General features: G+C 28.5%; 2 protein-coding genes and 1 non-coding gene across 3 annotated transcripts; 2 read left to right on the top strand and 1 right to left on the bottom strand.

The window, feature by feature from the left end:
• Positions 1 to 3324: 3324 nt before the first annotated feature.
• Positions 3325 to 4746, top strand: LOC109818204 (transcription factor MYB4). The gene is made up of 3 exons (XM_020383628.3): positions 3325 to 3695; positions 3808 to 3937; positions 4195 to 4746. Exons 1-3 carry the CDS (start codon positions 3566 to 3568, stop codon positions 4556 to 4558), a joined length of 624 nt encoding a protein of 207 aa, XP_020239217.1. The 5' UTR covers positions 3325 to 3565; the 3' UTR covers positions 4559 to 4746.
• Positions 4747 to 9795: 5049 nt separating this feature from the next.
• TRNAR-CCG (transfer RNA arginine (anticodon CCG)) lies at positions 9796 to 9868 on the bottom strand. Its single transcript has one exon. It is a non-coding gene; the product is annotated as a tRNA-Arg (tRNA).
• Positions 9869 to 11178: 1310 nt separating this feature from the next.
• On the top strand, positions 11179 to 16260 carry CJD1 (Chloroplast J-like domain 1). Its single transcript, XM_020383640.3, has 10 exons — positions 11179 to 11338; positions 11470 to 11569; positions 11677 to 11781; positions 12158 to 12235; positions 12644 to 12699; positions 13342 to 13399; positions 14630 to 14755; positions 14868 to 14963; positions 15551 to 15622; positions 16029 to 16260. The coding sequence occupies exons 1-10, from the start codon at positions 11250 to 11252 to the stop codon at positions 16089 to 16091; spliced, it is 843 nt and encodes a 280-aa protein (XP_020239229.1). The 5' UTR covers positions 11179 to 11249; the 3' UTR covers positions 16092 to 16260.
• Positions 16261 to 17423: the final 1163 nt, after the last annotated feature.

Here is a 17423-nt window from a genome sequence, read left to right as displayed (position 1 = left end):
ATTCAATATTGGAATAATTTAGAAGAGAGAGAAAAGATTTTGAAATATTTTTAATATAATATCTAAGATCATTATTTATGTTATTAATTTTAAAATTGTAAGTATATAAAAGTAAAATGGTTTTCAAAATTCCTTTCATCTTTTTGTGAATCAAACAAGAAAAGAGTTATCTTCCCTCACATCTCTTTCTCTCGATCAAATAAATTTTTTTAACTCTTTTCTTCTTTTCTCTTTCCTTCCATTAAAATGTCGTTCCTTCTCTCCACTCCCCCTTTCTAAATTAAATAGACATTGAATAAATCATTCCCATGATGTGTGAGTGCATAGTACTAAACTACTACAATAGTAAATCAAATTATGTTTAAATTGATTATAATATATATTTAAATAAATAATTCAGTGCATACTATTTTTTTTATATAGAAAACACCATACCAATGAGTCCTTTAAAGATAAAAATTAAGAAATAGTAAATATGTACTACCAAATATTCTTAATTGATTAAAATTTTATATTGATTTTTTTTTTGTATTTTTTATATGATAAACACTTTATTTTTTATAACTTGTACCTAAAATATTTATTAATTTTAAAATTTTTACCATTAATAATATTTAATAAAAATATTAAAGAAAATTCTAACAAACGTTCTTTAATACTGGTTAGAGAATGAAAATATTTTTTTTATAAAAATGTTATTTACTCAATTTCACTGTAATTTTAATGAAACGTTTTAATCTATTAACTTTTTATAAATAACCTTAAAATATTGTTGACAAAATTTATACACCAAATACTTTTAACTATTACTTTTTCAGCTAGCATGATCTACTTTGATTCAGGTTCGTAGTTTTTCTTTGGATTTGTTTCATGAATTTAATTTGCATGCATGCATAGTTTGTATATTTTTTTTATACACAAGCATTTAATAATAATTTATTTTATTATTATATTTTTTCACTAATAAGATATGATAGTAGGGTGAATTTTTACTGATTACTGATTTGAATTATGTTCAATAAATAAAAAATAATTTTAGTAAAAAAAAAATCTTACTAAATTTAAAATATGAGAGCACAAGTTGATTTGATTGTTTTTAATTTTGAAATTGTGGTCTAAGTTCAATGTTTTGGAAATTGGGATGTGCATAACTTTTTTAGTTGATTAATTAAATATTTGAAGGTGTAATGATGGAAGTAAAAGAAAAGGGTATTGAAGTCAACCTTTGTGATGATGATTTGACATTTTGACCAATTAGACATTAGCCCAAAGAGATATGGGGACAGATTATTCTAACAAATCTTGCTATTTATTATTCCAGGCAGCATTGTCTTTGCCATCGCTAATAAAACCACTTTCTTTTCTTTTCATTAGTTTGACATGCTATGCCATGCCGACACACTCTTAAACCTCACTAGAATAATGCATAGGATGTCATAGGAAATACATTTAATTAATGTAAATTAACAAAATACATTTAATTAATGATATTTTAATATAAAATAATTAATATATAAGATAATATAAATTAAATCTAATTTATATAAAAAACAAATAAATAATCATTCTAAGTTGAATTTTATAAATATAAATATAATATATAATATTTAGTGAAAAAGGGTAAATAAATATAACTAATATACAAACTATGCATGCATGCAAATTAAAAATTAATTTTATAACTAATAAATATAACTAATTTAATTTTAAAAAATTAAATTCAAAACTTAAAAAACAAAGTTTAATAGTGATGCACTATTAGTGTAAATAAGTTTTATACTGCTATTTAATTACAATCTATTATTAATGATAGTTTGTTAACCTTTTTAATATTATCTTAAAAATCATACAAATCATGATTTTTGATTAATTGACTATAATCTTTTTTTATTTTATATTATCACCGCCTGTATATGATTATTAAATCCAAAAAAGAAACCTTAAAGTATAAAATTAACAAGTGATATTTTGAAAATTTTAAAAATATATATTAAATAACGAAGAATGATGCTCTTAAAAGGTAGTTTTAAATTAACTTAATCTTATAAAACTAATTTTTAAGATAAATTAAGATTCTTTTATTTATGTACTTTAATTTAGTTATATCACTAAATAATATAAGATTTTTAACATATCTCTTAATTGATTCTTATTTCAAGAATGTGATATCTTAAACATAAAATTTATATAATTAAATATTTGTAAGTGATCTAATAATGACATGATAATGGTCAAATTGATAAAAACAAAAATTATGATAAACTTTGATATTATCTAAAAAATATTAATTTGATCTTGAATCAATTTCAACCAACTAACTTATAAAATGATAATTACTTCTTACTTATATATTTTAATTTGTTCATACCTATAAATTAATTATTGATGATTACTTCTTCTAATTTAATTTACACATACCATTGATTTATATGTGACTAATCTTTATACCTTCATTTTAGAAATCATTATTTTTTTAAAAACTTTTTCTTGAAAAAACTATACTTACCTAATTTTTAAAGAGGGACCACTGGCGAGATATCTTCGTAGATGTTCATAGGATGCCTGACAAAGCCAGAAGAGAAGAAAGGAAATGAATAGAAGGGAAAAAAGAAAAAAAAAAAAGGATAAAGTGCATTACATGGATTCAAAACCTTGACATTTATGTCCTTATTCCTTCCTTTTACTTCGTAGTACAGCAAGCTTTAAAGTTATTAATTAGAAGCGTATAATCATCAGGGGAGATATCAGTGTGTGAGAATAGTAACTAAATTTCAACCTATAATATCCAAATAAATTAAATATATAACTGGCATAGAGTTGTTTCAAGTGAAATTAAGTTAGACTCTCTCAAGTAAATTTTAAATAAGTTTTATAAAAAGAAAAAAAAAACATGATTAAAAAGGAAGATGCTATTAAAAGTAACTTCAACAAAGATTGTGCATAGATAAAGTGGATAGACATTTTACATCGATAATAACAAGAAAAGAAAAAGAGATATGCATGCCTAAATTTTGTGAGACCCACAAATCTCATGTGTTAATTTTTCTACTTGATATCTTCCATTGCACCATGCATATATGATATATCTGCTGGTGGAAGAATCCAAATAGGTAGAAAAGCATAAAAGGTTGAACATGGTAACTAGCACTTCACGGGGACAATGGAAGGCGGCAGGAACAGTAGTAAGACATGATGAATAAGTCCATTTTGTGCATGCCACATACTACTTTTGACCTCTCTACCCAAACAATCATTACTTTTACTCTTTACAAGTTTTAAAGAGAAGCAACCTGGAAACTCAGTTGGAGTCTACAAAGCAATGCTACTTTCTGACAAGTGGTCTCTCTCTCTCTCTAGATTAGATTATTACGAATCTGTGATCACTATCATGTACTTTTGTTTTGAATCAAAGCCATGCTGTTTATTTGGACCACATGTATATTTTCCCTAGTACTAGTTTGGTAATTAATAAAGGAGATTGCCGAAGCTACCTTGAAAGAGCTACAAAGTTATTGTAGTACATTGAAAAGGAAACGCATTATTGTTGTAGAGTGCATAAGTGAGCATGAGGACTCCATGTTGTGAGAGGATGGGATTGAAGAAGGGACCTTGGACTGCTGAAGAAGATCACATATTGGTTTCCCATATTCAACGTTATGGCCATGGAAACTGGCGTGCGCTTCCTAAACAAGCTGGTGAGCGATTACACAACATTTTCTAAGACTTCATGAACATGTATATATATACATGATTATATATATATATATATATATATATATATATATGACTTATGATATGATTGTTTAGGCTTGTTAAGGTGTGGCAAGAGTTGTAGGCTTCGTTGGATAAATTACTTGAGGCCAGATATTAAACGAGGGAAATTCAGCAAGGAAGAAGAAGATACCATCCTAAAGCTACATCAAATTCTTGGAAATAGGTTCGTGTCTAACATATTCACTATACTGTCTTCTACTACCTCTATTTCTACGTGCATGAGTTTTAAGCATATCTATGAATTGAGTTTAAAAGATGTCATATCATTTAATTTCCTAATATAAAGATTTCAATAATCAAGAGATATTATGTAAGTATGTAACATATGTGGTATGTTATAGAATGTGATTGAATTTGGTCAAGTAAGTAATAAAAGATGAAAATTAATTAATTTCATTGTGAATCTTGGTGCATGCTTAGATGGTCTGCTATAGCGGCAAGCTTACCCGGAAGAACAGACAACGAAATAAAGAATTTTTGGCATACCCATTTGAAGAAGAGGATCGAGAAAAGTGGAGTACTGCACAATGGAAATGCTTATGCTTCCTCACATATGATCTTGCAAGAGGCACAAGATGCATCAAGTACTTCTTCTAGTGTCACTGGAAATATGATGATTGCCAATTACGGTTTAGCCTCAAGGAAGAATCCACCTTTTGTCGGTACAGGATTTTACGGTGCAGTCTCATCAAATACTTTTATGGGAAATCATGATTCTTGTCAGCTCAGTGAAGAAATGGAATTCTGGTACAATATATTCATCAAATCAGGGCAAACATCATGAGAATGCATGGAAATCTAGGATATTAGATTGCGTGATATATAATTTTTCTATTTTTATATGTCAACTTTGGTTGTTTCAGCTTGGTGTCTTTGTGTACAAAACTTAAAATCCATTTTGGCGGTGCAAATTGGCAGATGAAAACTAAGATGAATGGATAATTTTTTAATAAAGGCTACAGAGTTTATGCAGTCACGACGCACATAATAATCTGTATCCGGACTTACTTATAAGTAACTCCTATATATCACATCACTGCCACATTAGCTCTAGTTTACTTTATGAGTTGTTTAAATTTTAGCAAAATTACTTATAGAAGGAATTTTGCTAAAATTTAAACAATTCATAAAATGTGTTTGATATAGCATTGATGTAATACATCCCCGTTACATATACTCTAAGAACAAATTACTTTTAACTGTCCTTTTTTTTTTGGTAGTGACTTTTTGATTTGACTGTGATTAGAAGCAAATGCAAAATTTCTCTTCAAGTTTAAACTTCGATTATGTAATTCAACGAATCATTGCAATTACATTATTACTACCAGGAACGCTTGCACGGGGAATTTATACGGTATGATTAAAGACATAATAAATAAATATATATATATATATACATTTTAGATAGACTTATTTCACTTCATATCTTATACTTTATATTAAATTTTAATAATTTAACTGTTAAATTAAAAAATTTTAATATATAAATAAATTTATAATTTTTATAAAAAAATTAAAAATATATGATATTTTACTAAATAAATTTAAATTAATATATAAAATATTTTTATAATTATTTATTGATTTAAATTATTAAAATGAAATATTAAGTAATTTTTAATTTTAATATTTAATTTATATATTAACAACTTTTAATTTAAGAATTGAATTATTAAAATTTTTATGTAAAACATAAATTATTGAATTATATATATATATATATATATATATATATATATATATATATATATATATATTTATATTTTAGTGATGACTTTGAGTACATGCTAATAGGACGACTGTTAAAGGACCCCATTATTGAAAGGGTGTACAAAAAGAATTTATTTAGTATATATAATATAAAAAAAATTATATAATTAAATTATATAAAAATTATATTAGAAAAAATAAACTAATTGCAAACAATTAATCAATAATTATTTTTTTATTAGTCAACAAAAATTTATTCATAAATTTAAGAAAATAAATCAGTAATATTAAATGTTAATTATTAACTTATTTCTTTTTTTTTCTTTCTTGGTTATATAAATGTTAATGTAAAATTATAAATAAGATTTGTAACTTTTTTTCTTTATTTTAATTTCTTTAATTATCTTTCTATTTTTAAAATTGTGAGTATTTTATTTTGTTGCAATTTTTAAATCAAATTATGTTTCATTTCTTTAGCGTGAACTTCTTTGTAATCTATTATCATTATCGATCATTTTTTATAATATATAATGGTCTCTAAGGATAATTCACAATCTTATATAAATTTATTGTACTTTAGTCATTTTTTTTAATAAATTCCGTGTTTAATTACTTATCTATTTTATAAATTTTAGATTTGGGAACTAAAGTCATGAGAGTATTCAAATATTTATAAGTCATATATATATATATATATATATATATATATATATATATACTTCTAATACTTTTTTTTTCTCTATATTTTTGTTTTTGTTGACTCATTATATTCTTAATAATTCCTTTTAATATTCAAATACACTTTTCTTTGCATATACCAGAAATATTACGGTATACTCTAAGAATGTTTATGAATTAGTTGGATTCGGATTTAGAACAAATTAAAGTTAGTCTTAATCTATTTTTGATTGGTTTGATTTGAATTGGATTTATTAAAAAAAACACATTTTTATGATTTGAATCCAGCCAAACTAATTAACAAGTTAATTTGATTTAGAATTTTTTTAAAAAGATAAATATTTATTTTTAAAAACATAAAAAAAATACATTATTTGATCCTAAAATTTGAATATAAATCTATCTTTAAAATTGTAACGACCTGGCTGGTTACTACACACTACACAGAACACTTGAAAACTGGACAGAAAGGAACAAGTGTATATATATAGTGTCTAGAATATACATATATACATGGTCCAAGTCTGACTAGATTCAAAATGTACAAAAATATATCCAAAGCTACTACACCAAGTAGCTGAAACAACAAAATATCAACAAGGATCAGCTCCGCCTGCCAGCTGCAGACTCACCACTAGCCACCAACCTATCCCTGCTCTGCTCCCATACATAGTATGATCATTGCAGTCCAAACCACATGGAAACAACAAAGGGTAAGCTAGTGAAAATAATCAGCATATAAACATATACATGAAATATGAACAGCTACAACTATCAACACAACATCAGCATACACCTCATCAACTATACAACATAACAGCAATAAGCACACAATGCGTCATCACGCATATCATCTCGGAGATCTCCTACTACAGCTCAGCCTTACAGCCTACAACAACTCAGCCTTACGGCCTACAACAACTCAACCTTACGGCCTACAACAACTCAGCCTTACGGCTAAACAGCTTACAGCATAGCTAAACAACACAGCTCAACATTATACAATACAACATTTTCAGCTATAACAACATACGGCTTTAACAGCTTACATCAATAACATCTTACATCCTAGCTAGTAATATTCAACATAGCTTAACAGCTCACAACACAACAATATTCATCAATTACAGCTCAACATCATAATGCAGCATAAACATCTCACAGCACATCAAAATCATCACTCATCTCAACAACATTCATCATTAACAGCTTAAATCAGCCTAAATAACATTCAACACAACTCAGTTTTTCATCATACGACATTAACAGCATTAATCAACATAAACAACATTATCAACAACATGATCAACAACTTTACAATATACAACATACAGCATATTCAACACATAATACGGCTTATCCATCTTGTTTACAACTCATCTATCTTGTCAAATTACCCACCCAAACAACACCAATCAACCCAAGTACCTAAAACAACTTTCAACTTAACCAAATTACTAAATGTGAAATGACAACCTCCACAGAAAACAGCGCATCATGAGTTATACTACTCTTACCATGCTCACCCTTATCTCACATGAAAGATGAGAAGATTTCCTACAACTCTCATGAAGACACCAAGTCCTAATTCCTTCATATACCTTGTTAAAAATGATAAAAACCGCAACAACTATAAACAATGCTAGCAGCTCGACCCCTCTTCACTAAAACATCCATATCTACAGTTCTAAAACTCCTTTTTGGGTGATTCCAGCGCCATTGGAAAGCTAACATCCAAGGCTACAACTTTCATGAAGACTATAAAGTCAAATTCTAAAAAAAACGCACTCTCGGCATATCAAAATCACGCCTAGTGCAATTCTCAACCAGAGACCTACAGAGGTCTATTGCGCCCGGCGCAATCATCCTGCACCCGGTGCAATATCAGTAACAGAAACATTAGATTCACGTCTGATAGTGCGCCCAGCGTGGTTCTCCCCACGCCCCGCGTGATTCACACAGGGATTCCCTATTTCAAATCATGTCGGCGCGAAGAACTGCGCCCGACGCAATTTCAAATAGTAACCCACACCACTTTGAAGATTTCACCCAAAACCTGCAAAAATCAACATCCCAGGCACATGCAATCGGTCCAAAACATAACATTTTCATCATACAACCCGAAAATACCAGCTTTTTCAACATGCATTCATCAATCATCAAAAACCCCAATTTTTTCATCAAAACCCCGAAAACCCATTTTCATCACATACAACCATCAATCTTTAAGAAATCAACCACACCATGAGTTTAAGAACTCATTTCCAACAAAATCTGCTAAGAAAACTAGCTTTCCTTACCTCGGTGCGAGAATCCGAGCTCTGGGAAGAAGACGACTTGAACGAAGAAGAAAATGGGAAGAAGGAGAAGCTTGAGGAAGCTCCGCACGGCTCAGCAAGAAACTCAACACCACTACTCAGCTCCTAAGATTCACCACAGCCACCCAAGATCAGAGAAAAAGGAAAATGGGGAAAAAAAGAGTGAAATGAGAAGTGAATGAGAGAAGAGAGTGAAAGAGAGTCGGGGAGAGAAAAATAAGGAAGGGGGTCTCACAAAAATATGATAAATAACATTCAAGTGTAGATAAAAAAGAGTAATATAAAAAAAATGACATTAAAGTAGTTTAACAAAGTTTAACATAATATAATATTTAAATTAAAGTATATTGTAAAATATTAATATTATAAAAGAACTATTGTTAGTACAACACTAGTTAGACTAAATATATTTATGAAGTGCAAGTGACATTATTGTGCAATTAGCATTGTTAAAGTGAGTCACTTGACTCGACCAACCTATCATGGATAAGGTAATATGTGGATTAACCTAGCTCAACTCACCTTTTGTTAAGTCTAAAAAATTTATCTAACGCAAGTCACTATATGTTGATAGATTAAATGAGTTGACTCACTTAAATTATTTATAAAAAAAACACTTATTGAACATTATAAAAAATACCTACTATAATCTTATATTTTAGAATTACAACTATATATGTTAATAAAACAATTTAAAAATAAAAAAGACATCAATTATAATAAACGTATAATATTAAAATGATGACAAAAATACATTTTTCATTCCTTATATTTTTTATTAGTGTCAATTTAGTCTCACTTTAATTAATTGAATCAATTTAGTCTCACATATCTTTAAAATGTATCTCAATATTTAATTTTCTGTTTCTTCCATTTAAATACTTAACATATTTAACACATGTCATGTCATGTGTCATGTCATCATGTCACGTGTCATATCATCATGTCATGATGTCTAACCATGTGGCATGACAGTATAACACATGTCATGACACGTGTTATATTCGTTATTTAAACGGAGAAGATGAAAAATAAAACATTGAGATACATTTTTAAAATATAAAACTAAATTGATTCAATTAATTAAAGTGAGACTAAATTGAATCTAATAAATAATATAAGGGATGAAAAGTATATTATTACATAAAATAATTATATAAAATATTAACAAATAATATCAAATTGACACTAATTATAATATGTACAAAATTTAATTAATAATATAAATACTGTATAATCACATCAACACATTAAAATATATATATATATATAAAGGAGGTGATAAGCGATAAATGAAAAATTGAATGCGGAACATCGTTCACGGTGGGACTCGAACCCACAATCTCCCGCTCCGGAGGCGAGCGCCTTATCCATTAGGCCACGCGAACTTATTTGTCGTGTAATGTAATTGTTTTAGAAATTAATTTTAACTACCTTTGTATGACCCTATTTTCCCAACTCACTTCAACAAGAACCTCTAGATCAAATAATTAAATTTATGTCAAATATTATAATAATTATTTTCTGAAAATTATTTTTAACACTTTCTTTTTTATGATAATAATAATTATAATGTAATGTTTTAATTTACAAATATGAGACTATTAATTTGCTTATATGACTGTACGATTATTTTATTAATTATGTTTTTAATTATAATCATTTAATATATCATTTAAGTCGTGTCAATATATTGTAGTTTTATTTTTCACTTGTCCCAAATTTTAGTGTTGTATTTTTTTTACTCTTTGAATAGATATTCATTATTTTTCTTCATGGTATCTATAGGGTTAAATTTTCTACAATCTATACCTTAATAATTTATGGGAGATTCACCTAATATTAAATGATCCAACATACATTAACAATAGTTTCAATCTAGTGATAATTTTAACCTTATTAATCTCGAACTTATTCACACATTATATAAAATAAAAGAATTATTTAATAATACAATAACCTAATTAATAATAAAATTTGTATTTTAAAGTACTATATTATAAACACAAAATATCCACGTTAATTAACCAATTGAAAATTATCGATGAATGTTCTTTTCTAATTATTTTTTCTATAACACCTGTCTTTTAATTATCAAAATTATATAAATTAGTGAGTTTGAAATATTTTATATCCTTATATTTTATTTAAAAGTTTTAAAATAAAAAAAAAATTAAGATTAAAAAATTAAATAATTAGAAGTGATTAACTTATTTGAGTGTTTACATAGGTGGTTAATTTGTAATATTATTTATATTATTTAAAGATTTAATTGTAAAATCGTAAAAGAAATGATATATAATATATATATATATAAGTATATATATAAATATTAATATTAATATTTTTTTCTAAACAGCTCAAAATATAGACTATGGCTACCTTAAATTTGGGCGGACCATACTATTAATTTTAATTATGCTTTAAAAAAAGTTAGGTTTACTGGACCAAGTTTTAATTTGTGCTTCAGATGCAATCTTACTTATTTTTTTCTTTAAAATGTTTAATTTATCTTCAAAAAATAAACAATTAATTAATTTTTAAAAAATAAGTTAAACAAATTTACAATTTATTATACATATAAATAGGTTTTTTTTTTTAAAAAAAAAAACGAATCACTTATTTTAATACGTGGTTAGTTTAATTGAATTTTAAAACAAGTATATTATTAGAGGAAGCAATGGAAGTTTTGAAAGAAGAAATTGAGAAAGATAAAAGAAAACCCTATAAACCTGTATTTTTCAGACAACGAGTGACAGGGATAACATAATGGCTCTGGGAATCTCAAACATACTGCACTGCCCCAAATTGAGTTTCTCCCACAGCAATTTCCGACCCAAAGTTTCAACCTCTCTCAGGTCATCCATTTCTCTCTTTCTTTCTATCCACTAGTAAGAATCGACGACCAAATTTCGCATCCCACGCGTTTCTTATCTTCACAGAGCTCATTTCTAGGGTTGATAAAATGCAATTGGGTTTGAATTTTCAGGTTTCCCCAAACAGCAGCATGGAGTGATAGAAGGATTATCTGTGCCGCGGCATCTGCGGCAGGAAGCTCTAATCCCGATGGTGACTTTAATCCTTATGAGGTAAAAAAGAGAGTTAAAACTACACTCTAATTAGTTCATACTTCATGGTTTGAAATTTGAAGTCATTCGATTTCGAGGTGTACCTGAGTTGTTATGATGTGATATAGGTTCTAGGTGTTAACCCTATTGAGAAATTTGACATGATCAAGGCAGCATATGCCAAAAAAAAGAAGGAAGCTGAGATGAATGGTGATGAAGCAACTGCTTCCAGAGTAGGTTCACTTTTCTCTCTTTTTCCTTTTCTTTTTGGGTGGTAAAATGGTTTTGATAGCAATCGAAATTCCAACAGTGTTATATTGTGGAACAGTCTGTTATGTCTGATATGTCAACTAGTTTTCCAAGTTTCAAATGGGTGAGGTTCATTGTTTGCATTCATATTTGGAAATTAAAATTATAAGCTGGGCAATATGTTTAATATTGTTAAGTTTACTTCTAATGCTTGTAATCCAGAGTAAAACTCATATGGGATATAAGAGGTTGATTATTTCATTATTTTGGAGGTTCTTAATGATGTGTATTGATATGATTTTCCTCAAAGTTTAATGCACTAATGTATGAGATCTTGTGCGTTGTGAATGTATAATTCAGCTGGAAAAGGCATATGACAAACTCATGATGGCTCAATTGTCTAATCGGAAAAAGGGTGTGACTTTTGGATCATTTAAGGTAATGTAGGGGAATCCTTCTTTGCATGGACACTTAAAATTGCACACTAACTTGAAGGCATAGCAACACTGAGACACTTCCTGTTTAACTTGTGTTAGGTTGAAGCTACTTTGCTAGTGTAGTTTTGGCTGTATTTGATGCATTCTATATTCACTGGACTTCCTTTGATGAAGTAGCTGTAATTTTATAGAACATCTCTTTGACTACTTTTTCCTTCTCAAAACGAACAAACTGCCATATTATCTTGAACACTTGATATTTTTATTATTTTCTTTGGTTTGCTTTGGGGAAATTGTTCATTCAAATATGTATTTTGCCTTCTTCCTATATTTTCGAAGTATTTGACCCCAATTTGTTGTTGTTTTATCGCATCTCAAAATGTTAATGTCCTTTTTAAACGAAATGCAGGTTTCAAAGGAGATCAAGTATGCCGACAAACAGCCAGTTATACCTTGGGGGCCAAGGTTTGATGTTGCTTCTTTTGATTAATGGCATGGTAGTTTGTTGTTGTATATTGTTGTGGCTGCTACCATTAGTTTACTAAAATAACTGTTACTTTATTGGAGTATTCAATATCCAAAATTCCTAGGTTGACATGTTTCCTGTCTAGTAATCTGACTGGATGATGTGGTAGGTCATTATTGGGACCACTATAGTAAATTTAATCTAACATCTAACTCAAACACAGTCACAGCATGTTTGGTAACGGTTGTTATAGAGGAAATGATCACTAGTTCTTCAAAAGCTCTTTTAGAAAGTTGGCAAAAATAAGTGATTATTTATCTAAAACAAGCTGAATCAAACAAACACTTAATCAAACCTTCAAATAAATAGTGTTAATTAGGATATCCTTTATTCTTGATATATGATCCAATTCTATTTAAACAAACTCTTAATCATTTCTATTTGAATTAGTTTTTTAATGCTTTTTTGAATAGAACAGCTTGGAAGAAAAATCTCATTTTTCCTGCTTGCTTGGATGGATTACATTTTTTTTTTAGTGTTCTACATGTTACCCAAATTATTGTTTCCCCCCTTATCACTATCACCCTATTAACAACTACTTGTATCTTTTGTTGTTATTTTGTCCTTCAATGCAATTTCAGGTTTACTAAATCAAGTAAAAATGACATGCGCATCAACTTGGCAATATCTGCTGTTTTTGTGAGTAGGATATACATGGTTATTTTAATTTAGGTTTATATACATTTTTTGGTTTCCTATGTATTGCAATTGTGTAATTTTAGTCACCTAAGTTTCAATTGAGTAAATTGGGTCCCCAAGTATCCAAATTGTGTGATTATAGTCTCTCTGACAATCTTCCCTTAAAAATTTAACAATTTTTGTTGATGTGGCATTGGCAAGTGACATAATAGGAGAAAAAAATTGTCAAAATGTTTAATGATGAGATTAGATCTCCCAACCCTAAACTCCAAAAATAACACTTAACTACTAGGCTAATGGGTTTCTTTGATATATAAATGATAGTTGTAATGTATAGTCTTTAATGGGAACCAAAATGAAACTTATATTTAATACTACTAAATGAAAAATTATATATATATATATATATATATATATATTATTAATAATATCATGATAAATTAATTCTAACAATATTAATAATTTTATTAGTATATTAATAGATAAATTAATAATGTAATAAATATAAATATATTGGAAGGTGAATTAAAATATGATATAAGTATTAAACATCTAATTTGCATATTATAGTCTCTAAAATTTATATTTATATATTTCCATGAAAGTATATTAATATATACTAATTTATATTTATTAAATTATCTTATCTATAAATGTACTAATAATATTATTAATATTAATTTATCAATGATACTAATATATATAATATACATTTTTTTATTTATTTAGTAGTAGTAAATATATGTGTAATTTTGGTTCCCATTTAAGGTATATATATCATCACTTTCATTTATACGTTGAAGAAATTCATTAGTTTAGTGATTAATTATTGTTGGTAAAGTAAAAGGCAAGGGGTTCATATCTCATATCTATCATTTTGACAACCCCCCCCTCCCTATTTTTATGTGTTACATCATTGCATCATGTCACTGGCACATCGGTAATGACATTGGTAATGTCATCTATTAGTGCCATGTCATCAAAATTTGTTAAATTTTTTACAAAGAGACCAAGATGGCACAATTGTGATACTTGAGTGACTCAATTTGCTCAATTGAAACTTAGAGGACCAAAATTGCACTATTGAGTTACTTGGAGGAGTAAAAGTGCATTTAAGACTTTATTTTATTCTTAAGAAAAAAAATATCAATGCTCATAAACCATATCATTATTGTGTCTTGTGTCTTAAATTGTAGTATTCAAACAGAATTGCTTATCATTTGTCTGCAGACAGCTTGGATCCTTGTCAAGCGCAGTGCTGAATATAAACCTTTGCAGTTTTTAGCCTTTGCCTTTGTTTATAGGCTTTTTGAGAAGTTAAAAACCTTTGAATCTCCTGCAACACCTATATATAATGTGAGTTTCATATTCTATGACAACTTATTCAGTGAAATTTCAAAATCTTCTGTTTCTGAACCATGTTAAGTTATCAGTAGAATTGTATAGTTCATGTTACTATTGGCCACAGGAAGAGGGTGAAGACACAGGAGAAGGACTGCGCATGGGAAAACGACTGCTCCGATCACTGGCCTTGGCTTTTGGATGTGTAGCTATTTCATCTTTGGTATGATGATTCCTTAGATCTTTTGGTGTGACTCATGGATTAGTACTTCAATATCCCAATTTCTTGTCTTCTGCAACAATTAACAAGGAAGCTGAAATAATATATCTATTATTTTTTCCTGTAACAAAAAAAGGAGAAAAGTGAGGTGGAAGGGAGAGAGGGATCAATTCATCTTATCACCCTCTTTTCCTATTTTACTTCCTATTTTATGTTTTTTTTAAATCTTTATTGAATCTCTAATTTGAAGAGTGTCTTTAAAGAAAAAATATTGTGGTAGCCAAATTACAGAAATTTGATTGTATTGTGTTTGACTTGCACTAGTACCAAACCTGGAAAGCTATTGCATTTGGGAGAGATTGGAGATAGAGATCACCAGATCTATGATGCCCAAACTAATTTATACTATGTAGATGTAGTTTTTGAAGGAAAATCGGAAGTTCAATTTCTTTGTCGCTCAATATTTATATTAGTCAAATATACCTGAAGTTTTCTATGTTCTTCTTATCATCATCATTACGCATTAGCATGTCTCAAAATTATTTGATTTTCCAAATAAAGGTTAATACTATTTTGTTCTTTTCTTGCAGGCGTACACCTTTATTTTGAACATAATTGAGTTTGCAGGTGGTTTTATTCCCGTTCTTCTGTACAACAGTCAGGTATACTATAAATAAATGAGCAGTCCTTCCTGGCATAAAATATATAAAAGATTGTCCACTATCCTTGTGATGCCTTAGAAACTTGCAAACATTCTTTATGTGGGTTTTCTTTCCAAATGCGTTTTATTTCTCATTTGGCTATGCAGTAAAGAGATGAATGATTATGATCATGGTTCATGATATAAAACTATTTCTTGGTTACGTTTATTACTTGTGATGTTAAGGGGTTGGTTGGCATTGAAGTATGAAATACTTGTGAACTTGGATAGGTAGTTCATTGGCTAAGTGGCTATGTTTCTTAATGTGCATATGAATTTAGAATGAATAGTAAAATCAATTTACAAAGCACAGGTGCAACGTTAAGGACTGCTAAATTTACATTTGACAACCTTTATGGCATCTGCAGGAGTTGATAATCACCACTTCATCGGCAGTCATGCTTTATATCATGGCATCTTATTATAGATAGTGGAGCTTGTCTTGAAGACGAAGAAATCAGGCATCTAGTCATCATCTATTTCTTTCCTCTTTTTTTTTATAATCTTTTTCCTCCCTTCTCTAGCCTTTGTTCCTATTGTGAACTAAAGTGTTTCACTCAAATTTTGTCAAAAGATAGATGCTTTTCCCTTGTTCCTATAGTAGGGATAGTGTTAACTTTCTTATGATACTTTTGAGTTTTTCCTTTCCGGGGTGGTGGGGGGAGGGGGGGTCATTGATATTTATTGATTATTCACATTATAGTAGTATGTAGTCTTGCCTGTTTTTTCTCGGTTAATCAATTCTATTCTATTTGGAAAAAAACAAAAGGTCGTTAGGGAGTTACACTACCATCATGTAAGGTAGCTTATTTGACGGTGGGGGTAAATGAGATTGATTATATGCACTTTTGCACAAGGAAAATGTAAGAAAGTCGGGAATAAAGTAGAATTTGTATGTATTCAATTTCATGCAACGATGGGGGAAAATCGCTTGCCTTATTTCTCTTATTAATTTTTTTTGCGCTATATATTTGAAATTTGAGTGTACTTGTTTAATTCAGATTAGAGGTTGATCTGATTAGAGGGTTGTGTAGATGGTTTCGTCGATTCCACGTGGGTCAAAAGCCTAATTGAAAACACTATAAATTGAGTTTAAATTTAAATGAATATCAATTTATTTTAGAATGGATCAAATGTATGACTGTCATGTCATTAATGAAATTAAATAAGAAATATATTATAAATTAATGTGTATTAATTTTTTTAGGGGAAATTAATGTGTATTAATTTTTTTAAAAAAATCTAATTAATGAAAACGTTATTAATTTTTTACTATAGATGATGTCAATTTTGTTAGGGATGCCAAGTATGAAAATACTCGGTTGGATGACTGGATATGCTCTCCAGGACATAATTGAGAAGGAAATGGTAAACATTTCTGTCATAGGAGTCAAATAATTTTGTCCATATATAGGAGGAAATTCTGAGAATTAGAAAAAAGAGAAATACGTCGAAATATTGGACAATGTGGCAACGTGGACATTATAATATCTTACGGAAAACTAACAAGGTTATTCAGTTTGACTTGGTGTTAACTCTTTATGATCACTTTTTTATTTGGTTATTGTAGAATGATGTTTGATGTAATGAGCAAAGTCAAGCCCACGCGTGTCGGTTCGTCTAATTTACCTGGGCTCCTGATATATACACTTTTTTTTTAATAATAATAAGCACACTTTTTTTTTTTAAACTAAAATTTTCAAAATAACTTTTTTTTCCAACACTTCATTCTCTTCTGTTTTCACTGTTTACATGTACTCCTT

The sequence above is a fragment of the Cajanus cajan genome, chromosome 6, assembly GCF_000230855.2.
Source record: "Cajanus cajan strain Asha chromosome 6, NIPB_CcT2T_4, whole genome shotgun sequence".
Taxonomy (NCBI): domain Eukaryota; kingdom Viridiplantae; phylum Streptophyta; class Magnoliopsida; order Fabales; family Fabaceae; genus Cajanus; species Cajanus cajan.
This window is presented reverse-complemented; position numbering and strand designations above follow the sequence as displayed.